At 43.8% G+C, this 16,895-nt stretch overlaps 1 protein-coding gene across 1 annotated transcript in view; it reads left to right on the forward strand.

Moving 5' to 3' along the window:
* LOC130108174 (ELKS/Rab6-interacting/CAST family member 1-like) overlaps window positions 1–16,895 on the forward strand; it is a 280,684-nt gene that overhangs the window by 18,118 nt on the left and 245,671 nt on the right. Inside the window, exons 2-3 of the mRNA XM_056275029.1 lie at window positions 923–946; window positions 1,272–1,976. Coding sequence (XP_056131004.1) covers window positions 923–946; window positions 1,272–1,976 — 729 coding nt within the window. The remainder of the gene's footprint in view (window positions 1–922; window positions 947–1,271; window positions 1,977–16,895) is intronic.

A 16,895-nucleotide genomic window follows, 5' to 3' on the forward strand; every position in this document is an offset into this window, starting at 1 on the left:
TATCCCCTGGTTTTGATTTAATATTCTCACAGCCTTAAGAAGGAGAGAGTGCAGGCAAGGTGGAGTGGGTGGAGAAAAGTGTCAGGAGTGATTTTCGACAGAAGGGTACCAGCAAGAGTTAAAGGGAAAGTTTACAAGATGGTAGTGAGACCAGATATGTTGTATGGTTTGGAGATGGTGGCACTGACGAAAAGACAGGAGGTGCAGCGGGAGGTGGCAGAGTTGAAGATGCTAAGATTTTCATTGGGAATGATGAAGAAGGACAGGATTAGGAACAAGTATATTAGAGGGACAGCTCAGGGTGGGCAGTTTGGAGACAAAGCAAGAGAAGCAAGATTGAGGTGGCTTGGACATGTGTGGAGGAGAGATGCTGGGTATATTGGGAGAAGGATGCTCAGTATGGAGTTGCCAGGGAAGAGGAAAAGAGGAAGGCCAAAGAGGAGGTGGTGAGAGAGGACATGCAAGTGGCTGGTGTGACAGAGGAAGATGCAGAGGTCAGGAAGAAATGGAAACGGATGATCCACTGTGGCGCCCCCTAACGGGAGCAGCCAAACGTAGTAGTAGTAGATTCTCACAGCCTTAAGAGGTGACTGTCTGTATCTTCTTGTGTCTGTTCTCTCGTCTTGCTTGTTGTTTTCTACCTAATTTCTATCAGCATCAGTGTACTTGGTGTGTCCCGTGTCATGATCACATCCTTCAATCGACCCTTTGCCTTTCAATCACAAGTGTCCTGTGTTTTTGAAGAGAAATGTCGCCCCCTAATGGCCAATGTCTATAATCGCACCAAATAACCAGCTACCAGGTGGCATAAGAACCGAGCACGGTTTTGTTTTTCATGTTGTGTGAGTTTTTATTTATCTTTAAGTATTTTTTTCTCTTTTCTTTTGCCAAAATATTCTCATTTCACACTATGTTGCTGCAGCCTCTGGATATCAGAAGGAATAAGGTACGTCTTATTATTGCTTCCTGTGTGTGTGTGTGTGTGTGTGTGTGCATGTGTTTGCATGTGTATTTGTTGATCTTAAATGTGTGTCACTGCCTTTTGTCATTGTTTGTTATTGACCCCTTTATCCCTCTTTCTGTCTGTCTATCCCCCTTTCTATGTCTTTATCTCCCTCACTGTCTCTCCCTGTTTTTTCTCTGTCTGTATTGATCTTCGTCTTTCCCTCACTGCCTTTGTTTCATACCCTTTGTGTATGTCTTTCTCTCTTGTCTCTTTCTCCCTGTCTGTCTCTTTCTTTCATTCTCTGTCTTTCTCTCTGTCTCTTTAGCATCTTCCGTTAACAGTACAGGAGTTACAGGAGGAGTTGAGGGCACACAGGGAGACAAACAGTCGACAGCAGCAGCAGGGGGGAAGCTGTGGCTCCTACAGAGACCTCCACATGGACCAGGACCCCAGAGGAAGTGTCAGTCCGGGTCACAGTCCCAGACAGAGTCCCAGTCTGGGCCCCGGCCCCCTGCACAGCCCCCGAGCCAGCCCGTCCAACACCCTCAGACAACAGGAGGCGGACATCATCATCCACAGCCCTAGCTATGGCTCCACCGCTGGGGGGGCCACACAGAGACACAGCCCAGCCAACACCCTCCACCCGGGGCCGAGAAACAGCACTGGCCCTAGCCTCAGTCCAGGTCCGGGGCCTGGCTCTAGCCCGGCTCGGTCCCGTAGCCCCTGCCAGGTGCCTGGGTGTGATGGCTTCTCCTCCCCACCGCCTCTGGACCCATCAGAAGAGAACTTCTACCGGCTGCAGTCGGAGCATGAGCGGCAGGCCAAGGAGCTTTTCCTGCTGCGGAAGACGATGGAGGAGATGGAGATGAGAATCGACTCGCAGAAGCAGACGCTGGGCGCCCGCGATGATAGCATCCAGAGGCTGCTGGAGATGTTACAGGGCCACGGCAGCAGAGGACACAAGACGGGCATTGTAAGCATGGCCGCCCAGGAGGCTGAGGCCCAGCTGGAGAGCATGCACGTGAGAGAGGTACGTGTGTTCATTTGGTTTTACATCTCTGTTTGTGCAATCAATATTGACAAAATCAAATATCCTGATATTTTTGACCGAATACCTCAGTATAAGCTGACAATATTTTAGCAATGACTTTTGGTGCCTTCTTAAGATATTTACACAGCAGAAAATGTTGATAAATGATCAACACTAATGTGGATATGATGACCAAGCAGGTATATAGATTCATTGTTCATTTCACTAAAACGGTTCAGAAAAGATCTTAAAGGTCCAAGTTCAGAAACTTGTCTCACTCTATTGTAATGCAGCCTTTAAGACCAGGGAATGACATTTATATCACTATATTACCAGAACCACAATCCCACATCAGTCTCATAACATATTCTCTAGCTCTAGCTTCAAGGGGTCAATGAAGATTTCTGAAATTTTCAAATGGGTGGATTTCAATTAATACATATAGCAGCACTCCAAAAACATAATGATGGCAAGCTAAGACATGGTCTTAGTTTACCATGATTGACTTAACTGTCAAGCTAATATGTTTCGACATAAAAGCCCTCTAATTTCATAAGAGCTCTGGACGTCACGTGACTAGTTTTGTTTACACGGCCATTTTGGCAGGAAGAAAAGCGTGTGCACTGAGCAAAATATTAATGGCGCCAGCGTCGATTTCAAGCCGCCAGAGTTCACTGCGCATTTTAATTCCAAAGACATTGAAATCTATATTGTAAAACTTGACAGATTAAACATTACTGACCCTTATAATGCCCCCGGGGTGCTTTTCACAAGTATTGAAACAGCCGGAACAGGCAACATCTACAATTACCTGATCAACTTTCCCTCGTCCTACTCTGGAGAGTCTTTGAAAGCCTCCAAAAGCCTGGAGGGGTGCAAATGGACGAAATCTGGATTTGTGACAAATATTCCGCTTTGGAGTCTACCGACTAAAAATTGCTTTCTCGTCACTGGAAGGGTAAGTGTCACTTCATGTTAGTTAAAGTTAGCATAAGCAGTGGGCAGTGTAATGTAATTGGTGTCATAACTTGTATGTAGCGTTGGCTAGTCTGTATCTTCGATTTACCAAAACTTAACTACATTATCACTGTGTGAATGAATTTCGAAAGGCACTACCTCATACATTAAATTATACCTTTATGATAAACAGCAGTTACTGTAAAATGCTTTGTTCAGCAAAGCGTTTTAAATGGATGGGACGTAGTCGGGTGACAGAGGGTTATCACTCTTTTTTTCTCTAAAACATAAGTAAATAGAAAATGTCTGGTCACGTTTTAGAGAGCAACAGGCTTAATTCATTTATCTTGGCCTCCGTTAGCCCCGCAAAATCCACGCCATAATGCATAGGCCGAACTTGCCTTTTAGTATAATCAAATGGTCAGAAACCATAATAAAAGCCTATTAAATAAATGATATATTAACAATAGGAAATGTTGTATTCTGTACCTGATATGAAGTGGTCACAACACACGTGGAATCCGTTGCTTGTGGGGTCCCATCGCTCAGTTTTCTTCTGTTCGCTTCTAGCACATTTTATGACAGTAATTCATTTATGTCGTCTTTCGGGATCTTTAGGAATCCGATAAAATGCTCTCCCTTTTACTTGTCCGCGACTGTTCAGGCATCCCGGTGCACAACAGCTATCCACCATATTCACTGTATAAATACAGCAGGCGAAGAGACTTGCTGCTAGCTAGCAGGCCCGCTTTCCTGCCAAAATGGTAGTGTTTTGATTTCGACTATTGCGTGATGTCAACTACCAGAGCTCTATTGTTTTTCTGGAGTGCCACTGTTTCTATTGATCTGCTGTTTTTTATTATAACAGCACCCAACTGAATGGTATGCAGCGAAAAAGCACCTGTCTTAAATCTCCTGTGAGTGGATGTTAATGTCAGCTGTTTCTTTAATTGATATAAGTGGTTTTTACGGGACATTTACAGAACCTTAGGTATAGGTGTGTGTTAGCCATTTATTTGTTGGTATTTGCATGTCCATCAGGGATAGCAATTTACAATGACTGCATGTATATGCGTGTGTGTGTGTATGTATTTTAGTGTGTGGATCTGTATTAAGCAATTTGGGTTCCTGTTTACACTTGGCATTAATATGCGTATTGGGTGATCCAGTCACAAGTGGAGAGCTCTAAGTAGAATGCACACAATGTGTCCTCAATGGGTCTTGAGATCCAATCACTCAGGCCACATTTGGAGGTGGCCTGGGATGCATTTGTCCACATTGCATTTGAAATGTAAATGCACATGTGTCCCAGGCCACATTGAAGGGCCGCCTACTCAACTAGGAATGCAAAACCGAACCGTAAAAAACTGAACCCTTCACTACATAAACCACGGCCACGGAGCCGCAGTTTTTCGGTTCCACCAGGAAACAAAAGTTGCAAGGTTGTGTGCATGTGCACGCGGGAGAAGTTTGCCTTTCCCCATCTGCTGTCCAATGAACTGTCAGTATACCAATGACGGGTCATGTAGGTGGAGCTGGAGAGAGGGAAATGGAATGGAAGATAATTAGAGGCAAGAATACGTGTGGAAATGGCATGTGGAGGAGAAAATGTATCATTTGAGGTTGCATCATCATCTTTTAAGTCCGCTGTGTGGGAACATTTTGGATTCAGCATTGACTACACTAGCGAGGGAGTGCGAAGGTCGTCAATAGAAAGACCATCTGTGAGCATTGCTTGACACATGTCAGGTATGCTAACAGTAATACACCTAGCATGATGGGGCATCTACGCCGGCATCACCCAACCATATCCCTGGCTAGAATGAGGAACGAGTCACAATCGATAGGGAAGAAACAACAAACTCTCCTTCCTGCTGCCTTTCAGAAGACCTTTCTATAAATTCAGACAAATAAAAAGAAATAATCAAAGTTATTGGGGTGTTCATAGCTAAAGATTTACAGTCATTTTCAGTTGTTAGTGATGCAGGATTTTGTCATTTGGTGAAAAAGCTTGAGCCGGGTTATACTCTCCACATGCACTTTCTTAACAAAGAAATCCTTGACTTCTATGAACAGACACATGAGTGAATTGAGAATGAACTGGCCAAAACCCCTTACACAGCTCTCACCAGTGATGGTTGAACCTCCAGGGCGACTGAGAGTTACCTGACTGAGTGTTCATTACACTGATCAGCCAAAATATTAAAAACACCTGCCTAATATTGTATAGGTCCTCCTGCTAAAACAGCTCTGACCCATTGAGGCATGGACTCCACAAGACCTCTGAAGGTGTCCTTTGGTATCTGGCACCAAGACATGAGCAGCAGGTTTTTTAAGTCCTGTAAGTTGCGAGGTGGGGCCTCCATGGATCGGGCTCGTTCTTCTAGCTCATCCCACAGATGATCGATCGGGTTGAGATCGGGGAAAATTGGAGGCAAGGGAACACCTTGAACTATTTGTCATGTTCCTCAAACATTCCTGAACAATTTTTGAGTATGGCAAGGTGCATTATCCTGCTGAAAGAGGCCACTGCCATCAGGGAATACCGTTGCCATGAAGAGGTGTAACTGGTGTGTAATGATGTTTAGGTAGGTGGCATGTGTCAAAGTAACTTCCACATGAATGCCAGGACCCAAGGTTTCCCAGCAGAACATTGCCCAGAGCATCACACTGCTTCTGCCAGCTTGCCTTCTTCCCATGATACATCCCGGTGCCATCTCTTCCCCAGGTAAATGACGCACACCCGGCTGTCCACATGATGTTAAAGAAAATGTGATTCAGGGGTGCCCCGGTGGCTCACCTGGTAGAGTGTGTACTACATAAGGTTGAGTCCTTACTGCAGCGGCCTGAGTTTGAATCCGGCCTGGGCCCGTTGCTGCATGTCCCCTCTCTTTCCCCTGCCTTTCCTGTCTCTCTCTTGACTGTCGCTGTCAAATAGAGGTGGAAAATGCCAAAAAAATCTTTAGAAAAAAAAGAAAATGTGATTCATCAGACCAGACTACCTTCTTCCACTGCTTCATAGTCCAGTTCTGATGCTCACGTGCCCATTGTAGGCGATTTCAGTGGTGGACAGGGGTCATCATGGACTGGTCTGCGGCTACACAACCCCATACGCAGCAAGCTGCGATGCACTGCTGTGTTGTGACATCTGTCTGTCATAGTCAGCATTAACTTATTCAGCAATTTGAGCTACAGTAGCTCATCTGTGGGATCGGACCAAATGGGCTAGCCCAGCGTTTCTCAAACCTCTCCTGGCGGACCACTTGTCCTGCATGTTTTAGATCTCTCCCTGCTCCAACACAGCTGATTTAAATGATCAGTTTTGTTATTAGGCAGCTTCGGGAGCTCATAACGAGTTGATCATTTGAATCAGCTGTGTTGGAGCAGGGAGAGATCTAAAACATGCAGGACAAGTGGTCCGCCAGGAGAGGTTTGAGAAACGCTGGGCTAGCCTTTGCTTCCTACGTGCATCAGTGAGCCGTGGGCGCCCATGATCCTTTCACTGGTTCACTGGTTGTCCTTTCTTGGACCATTTTTAGGAGGTACTGACCACTGCATACTGTGAACACTTGACAAGATGTGTTGTTTTGGAGATGCTCTGACCCAGTCATCTAGCCATCACAATTTGGCCCTTGTCAAAGTCACTCAGATCCTTATGCTTGCCCATTTTTCCTGCTTCCAACAAATAACTTCAAGAACTGAATGTTCACTTGCTGCCTAATATATCCGAACCCTTGACACATTCCATTCTAACGATATAATGAATGTTATTCACTTACCTGTCAGCGGTTTAATGTTTTGGCTGATTGGTGTATATTTTGAACGGGAGATGAAAAGTGCAGAGATACAAACACACATCCCCTGTATGAGAGCCATACAAGCACACACTTAGTTGATGAATTGATGAATGCAGTGAATGAGTGGAAGCTGGCTAGGCCTAACATCACAATGCCAGTCACCATAGACAATGCACAAAACATTGCGAATGCTAGCAAAGAGGCTGATGGATTTGGCCCATAAATAGAATATTTTGCCCATGTTCTAAACCTTGCAGCTAAGAGGGCAGTCTCACTCAGACCAGTGTCCCACCTCCTGTGGAAGGTCAAACTTTTTTCCACAAAAGTAGCACAGCTCACCATGTTTTGTCAACCAAGCAGATGCTAGACATAAGATATAAACTAATCCATGATGTCTCAGCTCGATGGAATACCAGGCATGTATGCAGGGCTTAAAGTATTCCGGCACCGTGCCGGATTTCCGGCGTGCGGCATTTGGTTGCAGGAAAAAAAAAAAAAGAAGTCTTGTATTTAAAAAAAAAAACGTCTTGATATCATCACCATCACTTTCGAGTTTATGAGTTCGTCTGCCAGTGATATGAGAGGAGCACAACTCTCCCGCTCTCAAACTAACATTATTAGCCAATCAGAAGTAGAATGGGCCTCGTCTTGGAAAAATGTGCTTCAACCGAGTCCTATGCTGCATAGATGCCCGAGTAGAGAGAAGTCACGTCGAAGGAGAGTAGGATGGAGAGTAAGTTCATGAATCCTGGGGAAGATGCCCTCCAAGTTGATAAAGGATTAAAAAATAAATGGCGCTGGCTGTGGATAGAAGAGATAGGGAAGGACGGTAAGCCTTTTGGTAGCATATACTAGCGCGAGAAAGCTAGTATATGCAACTAGCGGGGAAAAAGTGCTACCTCGTCATGAGTCAGACCCCGCTCATAGAGCAGCTGTTCGTGCTCTCTAACACACAACGCAGTTACCGGGGGCAACAACCACAGCTGATGTACCGGCATCAATAACTGACCATGTGTGTGACTTGAAAATACATGTGTGCACGTTCATCGCAGGGCACGATCTGTCTTTCAAGCTCGCCCAACCCCTGGTGAATTTATTCAAAAAAATAGCTGAAGACAAAATTGCTTTGACAAAACTGTCAATATCTAATCAGCATGCCAGCTATTTGAACACACACGGCATAACACCAGAGTTTAAAAGACATATTTCGGGAAAAAGCTAAAAAACGGCATGTTTTCCTTAAATGTCGACGAAGCCACCAACCAGAACATGGACAAAGTCCTCAATGTCCTATTGCTACCTACTGACCTTTCTTGTTATTGCAGTTTCAAAAGGCCCACCATAATCTGCAGTCGTTCATTTCCATATAATGTTTTTTTTTCCTTTTTTTTTCTTTTGACGCTGCAAATGTGTCCACGCCATAGGACGACAACACCTCCCCCCCACACACACACACAAAAAAGTTCAGGTTTTTTTTTTTTTTTTGCTTTAACCCCTGTTGTGGAGCAGCAGCCTGCCATCTACTCTGCCTTAGTAGACAAGGCTGTGAAGAGGTCTGTCAAGGACATTGCTATATTGACTGCTAGGGAACTGAAACTGGCAGAGAAACTCATTCACCTACTCAAACCGCTGGAAAAAATAACAGCCCTTATGAGCACTGAAACAACCCCTTCTGTCAATGATTCTTCCACCGAAGAAAATGAAATCCATGGCACCAAGACATGAGGACAGTGCAACCATCAAAGAAGCAAAGACAGCCATCATCCAAGACCTGGAAAGAAGTTACTCAGACCCTGATCTTCAAGACTGTCTTCAGAGAAATACAGCCCTTAAGCCAAGGTTTTCATCCCTGCCTTTCCTGGATGAAGCCTCTTGCCTCCAGGCCTACAGGGATCTCACCACACAAATTCTGGAGCATGAACAGCAGGTATTGTTCATCTTGTTTTATGATGACTGGATAACAGTTATTATTGTTATTACTATTCACCCTGTTTTTTCACAGTTGTAGATTTCAAAATAGTAAATTATGTGCCATTTATTCTTTCTCACAGGGTCAATGTCATGAAGCAGGGGGAGCTGGGCCATCCACAGAACCACAAAAACAATCCTCATCACCTCCCCAGAAGAAGACTGCCATGGCGGAACTACTTGGAGAGCTTTTCAAAGCAGAGGAGCTGACCAAGCCCTTTTTCCAAATCATTGAGCAGGAGGTCAGCTCATACAAGGCAGCGGACAGCATTCATGTGGATGCTGATCCATTGATATAGTGGCACGCAAATGAGAGCAGCTATCCTCATGTTGCAGAACCTGCACGACACGTCTGTGGCCCTGCAACATCTGTACAAAGTTCGAGAGTTTTCTCAACTGCAGGGGACATTGTTACTGGAGGCAGATCTCACCTTACTGCAGAGAATGTCAACAAACATCTTTTTGCAGAAGAACCTGACAGTAGAAGAATAGACAGTAATTAAACACACAAGTAAAGCCAATACAGGCTGAATTTATGTTGCATTTTATGTTGTGAAAAATGCAGCGATATTGGGAAGTATTTTGTTTGTTTTAAGTAGTAGGTAAAGGGGCACTTAGAAAGAGTATCTATCTGTTTATTGTTATTTTATCATTAAAGTTTGAACGGAAAATGATATTTTGCAAATAATACAAAACACAAAGAATGCAGCTATACTGAGAGTATTTTTTATGTTTTTCTTTTTTTGGGGGGGTCCCCCCCCCCCATTGTATCCGGCCAATTGTATTATCCTCCTCTTCTGAGCTGTCCTTGTCGCTGCTCCACCCCCTCTGCCAATTCCGGGAGGCCTGCAGACTACCACATGTCTCCTCCGATACACATGGAGTCGCCAGCCGCTTCTTTTCACCTGACAGTGAGAAGTTTCACCAGGAGGATGTAGCGTATGGGAGGATCATGCTATTCCCCCCAGTTCCCCCTTCCCCCCGAACAGGTGCCCCAACCGACCAGAAGAGGCACTAGTGCAGCGATCAGGACACACACCCACGTCTGGCTTCCCACCCGCAGACACGGCCAGTTGTGTCTGCAGGGACGCCCAACCAAGCTGGAGGTAACATGGGGATTTGAACCGGCAAGCCCCATGTTGATGGGCAACGGAATAGACCACCATGCCACTCCATTAAGTTTTTTTTTTAGGGAGTTCTTCCTTATCCGATGAGAGGGTCTAAGGACAGGATGTTGTGTTGCTGTAAAGTCCCCTGAGGCAAATTTGCAATTTGTGATAACGGGCTATGCAAATAAAACTGAGTTGACTTGATAATGTGAAACTATTTATGCACGGCAGACTATTTTTTAAAATACCAGGTAAGGGGTCTGAAGGCTTTCAGACAGATCTACATAATCATCATCAGAATAATCATGTTTATTTACACAGCACTCTTTAAAAAAAACCCTGTTGTGCTTCACAACAAAGTGGAATGGAAATAAAAGAGAAGTGCAGTTGGGATATGGGATGATTTATTTAAGAGCACTTCAAATTTTGTATGACTACATAATTTGGAAGAATAATTTGACAGTAATAACTTGCAGATGTGAAATACGTCATACTAATTCATGGCGCATTAAAATGAAGCTCGAGTGAGCAAGCATGTTTCATTTTGTTAAATGGCTGTTGCTTCGAGTCGACTCCTCTCCTCGTGTTTCTCTACTACGTGTTTATTTATGTGATTGGGACATGTGCCATGGGGAGGGTTCAAGATGGTGGGCACAGTTTTAGGCGATTAACACAGGCTTTATTTAATGTCTTTAATTTGTTCACTGCCACGGGCTGCTGCGTTGCTCTCCTGCTAGCCATGCCTTCTCTCCGCTTGCAGCCGAGGCTAAACCACACACCCCCACCCCACCACAGTGATGTACGTGTTTATTTGCATATAGCGCGGGGAAGCGAGATCCAATCACAAGCGGTCACTTGAGACACATGTTGAGATGCAGTCTAATGTGTGAACCGACATACTTGGAGCTGTCCACTTGTGATCGGATCACCCGAGACGCATGTTAATACCAGGTGTGAACAGCGTCGTGAGAGCAGAAAGCAGCTCAGCAGGTCCTACCAATGGGCCAGATTAACATACGTAGTGCACTAAGCCGGTGTTGAGATTTACGCCTCACCCGTCTGACTGTGTGTGTGTGTGTGTGTGTGTGTGTGTGTGTGTGTGTGTGTGTGTGTGTGTGTGTGTGTGTGTGTGTGTGTGTGTGTGCGCGTGTGCGTGCGTTAACTCCTGCTCATGTCAGTTGTAGTCACTTTACATACGACATACAATTCAACTGAATGTGCCCGTTTGCATCTTTTCAAAAGAAATCTTACATGAGCGGAGATGAAGGATCGTCTGTGGGCCTTCAGGTTTTGTGTTACAGGATCACTGAAAAACATTTTAACACTGCTCTTGTCTATGTAGGTAAGCTCCCGGCTAAATGTCAGCTGATCACCTCATCTCATTTCACTCACTTCTTTTATGAACTCCAATCCAGAATTTTTAATCATTTAGAAAATCACCCACTATTTGTGTCGTAGCACAAGTGTAGTCCAAGGTGTTTTTGGTATGAACTGCAGCACAAGAGTGTGTAGGTGTGTGTGTGTGTGTGTGTGTGTTTGTGTGTGTGTGTGTGTCCTCTGCTAGGAGGGCCAGAAATAGGCTACCCTCTACTCTTCAGTCGTGTCTAGTTTATTTTTAACTCCTAAATCTTCTTAGGCTTTAATTTCTCAACCTTTGTATGTGTGTGTGTGCGCGCAAGTATCAATATGTTCTGTTCCCGTGTGTTGTTTTTTTTTCTGCATCAATGTTTGTTGCACCCGGTCTGATTTGCTGTGCGTGTGTTTGTGTGCGACTCTGTGCACGCCTCTGCACATCTGGGGCCTGTTGGCTTAACATCCCCAGCAAGAACACTCCCATTCAGCCGTCCAGGTGACTGATGGGATATCCACCCATACGGGACAGTTGGGCATCGTGGCATTTTTGTCAGAGGGACGCGTGGATGTTTCAGCGCATGCTGAGAAACTGTCACTGCTGCGCACGTGTATACCTGTGTGTATGTGTATGTATGGGTGTGTGTGTGTGTGTGTGTGTGCACGCTTGGTGTGTGGGACTCAGCCATGCGGTGTGTGTATGAGGTGAGTACCTGTTCTCAGACACACACTTTGCCAGACACAGTCTGCCATGCTATTTTTAAGCTGACAGCTTACACATACACACACAACCACACACACACACTCTCTCTCTGTGTGTGTGTTCAGACGGGTGGGGGGGGGGTGAAAAGGTGGACCTGTGACTGGGTGTCAGAGGTGTAAAGAGAGAGATGGGGAGGAGGGAGCGAGTGTTTTTCTAAGGTAGAAAAACAAGGTTTGTTTATCTGAATATTAATCCATGATTAATGAGAGAAAACACTCCGACCGCCCTGATTGAGAAAAGAGAGGGATTGTTGTTCTTTTTTTCCCCCCTGTCTGCCCTCTTCTCTCAAGTTGAGACCATGCGAACCTGTGTGTGTGTGTGTGTGTGTGTGTGTGTGTGTGTGTGTGTGTGTGTGTGTGTGTGTGTGTGTGTGTGTGTGTGTGTGTGTGAGAGCCCCGCATCTGTGTGCGTGCGTGTGTGTGTGTGTGTGTGTGTGTGTGTGTGTGCGCACATTTGTGTGTGTCAGGTAAAGAGGGAGAAGGAAAGAAAGGTAGAGCCTTTGTACTTTTAAACACGTAACTATCAAAAAATGTGGTACTATGCTCAGCTTTGTGTTGAGTTATAACTACAATTAACCGCAATTAACCAACGTTGACATTTCTATTCCTGCAACGTGGACTCTATATTCTCATCTATCACTGCGAGTCAGTGCTGAGAGGCCTCTCTTTCTCTGTGAAAATGGGATAACAGTATTTGACTTTGGTTTGTAGTTTTGCTTTTCATGACGTTTAATTAGAATAAAGCTGAAATGCAGTGGAAGATGTCGTCAGTCAGTGAAAGTTCCTGAATCGAGGAATAAATGTATTGGAGTGAAGGAACAACGTTTTGTTCAATGATGATGCAAGATCTGTAATCGGAGCACGGATTCGAGTAAGGTGTGGATTTAGATAAAGATTAGTTTCATTATAACAGATGTAAAATGGATAGTCCAATTTTAATGGCAATGTTTATTTGTGTAGCAGTAACTGATTGCATGCAATGACCTTTTACATTGTGACTTTTCTAAATGAATTCAGTAGCTGAATTTGTTAAATTAACTGAATTCATTTCAGTTAATCTAATGTAATTATAAATGAATATCCAGTTTGACAATCTAACATTTATCAAGCATTTGAACTCTCCACTACTAGACTATTGAATTAATTGCAGTAATTATAAGGAGTGAGGACGTGTACCAGATGTACTGCAAACTCAACGATTTGAAAACCTCCAAAGATAAATTTATTTAGACGCCTAGTCTGAATTTTACTGACTCATCTAAAAGAGTTCAACTACCTGCTGCTATAATGGATTTAAAAGGAAAACTGCAAGAGAGTTTGTTTAAACTTCTTAAGTATATTAAGTCACATGAAGAGAACAAATAATGGTAGATAAAGTTTATGTGCATAGCATTCATCCAAACAGAGTTGAAAAATGCATCACATAAAACAGGTGAAAAATTAAAATAACAAAATAACATCAGCAAATAGAATGAAACACATGATAAAACATAGCAGATGCAAACTTTAGAAACAAAAATGCATGCTTTAGAAATAATTGTTTAATGTTTTTAATTCACACTGTTCTTGTCCAGTAAGGCGCAGTGAGGTCCATGGCTGGGTAGGCAGTAAGTACTTACCCACACAGCAGAGAGAGGCACAAGCAGACTCTGCCTCTGCAGCCTGCATTCACGAATGCTAGCTTTGGGAGCAAGCCATCCTGAATACGGCATGCCTTTTATTGATAAAACAAGTTTTACATGAATTTTTTTTAATTATTGTTTTTTACAACAATCTTAACAAATTAAAGTTAAATAAATAAATACATTTTGTAGCTATCATGTTTTTTTTTTCTTTTTAGCCTGGATGAGGCACTGCCTACCCTGCCTCTCCTAACTGCACATCACTGTTCTTGTCTTTACACTAGTTGGCCTGTGTATGAGTCATACCCCAAGTATGCAACTTGATTGATTGATTGATTGATTGATTGATTGATTGATTGATTGGTATGTCATGACGCTATAAACACTGTGATATACTGGAATATTCAATCAAAAGTTTAGGAAAATGTCAAAGAAAACATCTCAACATGCATCATGTCAGAGTAATCAGTGATAGCTAGTGTCTCTATCGCTTGCTGTTGTCGTGGTTCAGCCCTGTTACAATACTGCACCTGCCACATAGTGGTCATAGATGAACCTACACAATGACAAGTCTCAACTTAAGAAGCGTAGTGCTTTTGAAAATCGATACAGTACTGTGAAAGATAGTATTGTGATACTCAAATGTATCGATATTTTCTTCACTAAGTCAAGTTTATGTGTAGAGGGCAGAAATCACAAATTAGTCCCAAAAGGGCTTTACAATTAGTACAATATACGACACCCTCTACTTAGACCCTCTACTCGGATGAGGAAAAACTTAGCAGCAAAAAAGGGGCAAAACCTCAAGAACAGCAACAGAGGAGGGATCCCTTTACCCAGATGGACAGACATACAATAGAATGTCAAATGCACAAAGTATACAAGAGTAACAGCATTATTATGTACAACCGGAGATACACACAGAGTGAGGGCATGTAGCATACATACAGCTGACACATAGATTATTGCAAAGCCCATTCAGTGGGTTATAAAAGCTGCAAGGAGAGAGCGCAAAGCATATGGAGTGAAATGCTTAAACCTTTATACACTCGTAAACCCGTTTGTAAGAGCAAACTCGAGAATCTGGACAAGCAGATTTGTGAGGTTGTTTGCCCAGAGGACAGCCACGTGTATTTATTATTTCTTTACCCGTGTACCACTTACATCCTGTGAATACCTCCTGCCTGTGTTTATGTGTCAGAGCGGCAATTTAGCCTCACATTTACACTTGTCATGGTTAGCGGAGACAGGCTAGTGATGGCAGTGCGGCCCTCGCCTCTATTAGAGGCCGCCGCTCCTCGGTCTTTTGATTAGTTCCAAAGGAAACCGGTCCAACTGCCTTCCATTACTGCGCCCATTACTCTCCTTTAAATGACCCGACGTGTTTAGCTTGGGCTTGGATAGTAAATGCCTCCATTTTCTCTTCCCCCGTTCCCTTTTTATTTATCCTTCAAACATGGCCGAGGGCACACAGGAGGTTCCTCCACTTACCCCTCATATGCATGAAGTGAAATTAGCACCTGACATTTGTGTTTATATTATCTTATTTTCCTAAAGGCAAATTTCTCCAAGTGCTCTCTGTGAGGGGCTTTGTTGGGTCAAGGCTCGGGAAAGGGTAGTGTAAGTTAGATAGATCGATATTCTTTATTGCTGTAGCCTGTCCATCAAAATACAACTTCAAATGTCCAAATACATCACCACATCTGAAAACAGGTTCACCATCATATTTACTTAATAAGGATGTACCTTATTGAAACTTTTGATAGCTGATAACTGATAATTTCCACGGTCATCTTGGCCGATACTGATATTTCCTGTTTCATCACAATCCCACCATGTGTTAGTTTCCAGAAGCGTAGTTTGTCTCTTATTTAACTAAACACTTTTTCCAAGTGTGTCCATTCATTGAAGGAGATGAACACAAATAACTTCAGCTTAAATGTAGAAAACGGGTCACATTTACTTTGGAAGAACATTTACAGATGTCTTTTTTTGTACATTTGTTGTACACATGGGTGTAGGAAGCATTGAAAATGTGGGTGGGACAATCTAACGGCGGGTTCTGGGGGGTCCTCCGCCAGAAAATTTTGAACAGAGTAGATGTAATTTTCTGTATTCTGGTCCCTTTTATGTGTACATTTTGTAATTTCATCCGGAGAAAGTGGCTGGCCCCAGATCACCAATTATATCTACTACATTGAAAAATTACCAGGACATGAGGCCCGTGTCTCAAAGCTAGATTATGTTGTTAACCAGTTATTTTGGCAGTTTTTATTTACACACGTAACACTGCTACCGAGAAGTACGCCACATAAATATCTAAGGCAACATTTCATGACAAAAGGCTTCAATATAAACAATCATCTGCTACCTTTCATGAAAAGTAATAGTGAATTCATAAGTGCATAGCAAAAGGTAAAACAGGTTTGAGGAGATTGTGTGAGCAAATCTACCAAGTAGGCTGGATACGTAATAGCTTTGTGGCACAGGCCCATGATATAAACATGTATTTTTGGCTAACAATACATATTTTGCGAACATTTCAAATATCAAATGTCTTAAAATCCGACACATAGACCCAGAACCCTCTTGAAATATTTAAATGAATGTGACATGGCGTCCGGGTAGCGTATCGGTCTATTCCGTTGCCTACCAGCATGGGGATCGCTGTTTCGAATCCCTGTGTTACCTCCAGCTTGGTCGGGCATCCCTACAGACACAATTGGCCATGTCTGCGGGTGGGAATCCTGATGTGGGTGTGTGTCCTGGTCGCTGCACTAGCGCCTCCTCTGGCCAGTCGGGGTGCCTGTTTGGGGGGGAGGGGGCACTGGGGGGAATAGCGTGATCCTCCCACGCGCTATGTCCCCCTGGTGAAACTCTTCACTGTCAGGTGAAAAGAAGTGGCTGGCAACTCCACATGTGTTGGAGGAGGCGTGTGGTAGTCTGCAGCCCTTCCCGGCTCGGCAGAGGGGGTGGAGCAGCGACCGGGACAGCTCGGAAGAGTGGGGTAATTGGCCCAATACAATTGGGGGGGGGAAAGGGGGGAAATCCCCCCCCCCAAAAAGGAATGTGACCTAATTAGTTATCAACGATGACGTAAGGGAGTTGATGCTTTTTGCTGTATTTATTTAGTAAATTTCATAACCTCACACAATTATCAGGTGCTGAGCTTTCTTTTCAGATATTTATTATAATTATCTCGTGACAAAAATTAACGCCGTGTTCATGGCAACTGCAAACAACATTGTAGGGTCTGTACCTCAATATATTTCCGAGCCCGAGGTTGCATGAATGAATGAAAACCAGCCTCCCTCTTCATCTTTTCCCTATTTTGCTAACGTTAATCTCAACGTT

Source organism: Lampris incognitus, chromosome 2 (genome assembly GCF_029633865.1).
Source record: "Lampris incognitus isolate fLamInc1 chromosome 2, fLamInc1.hap2, whole genome shotgun sequence".
NCBI classification, from domain to species: Eukaryota; Metazoa; Chordata; class Actinopteri; order Lampriformes; family Lampridae; genus Lampris; species Lampris incognitus.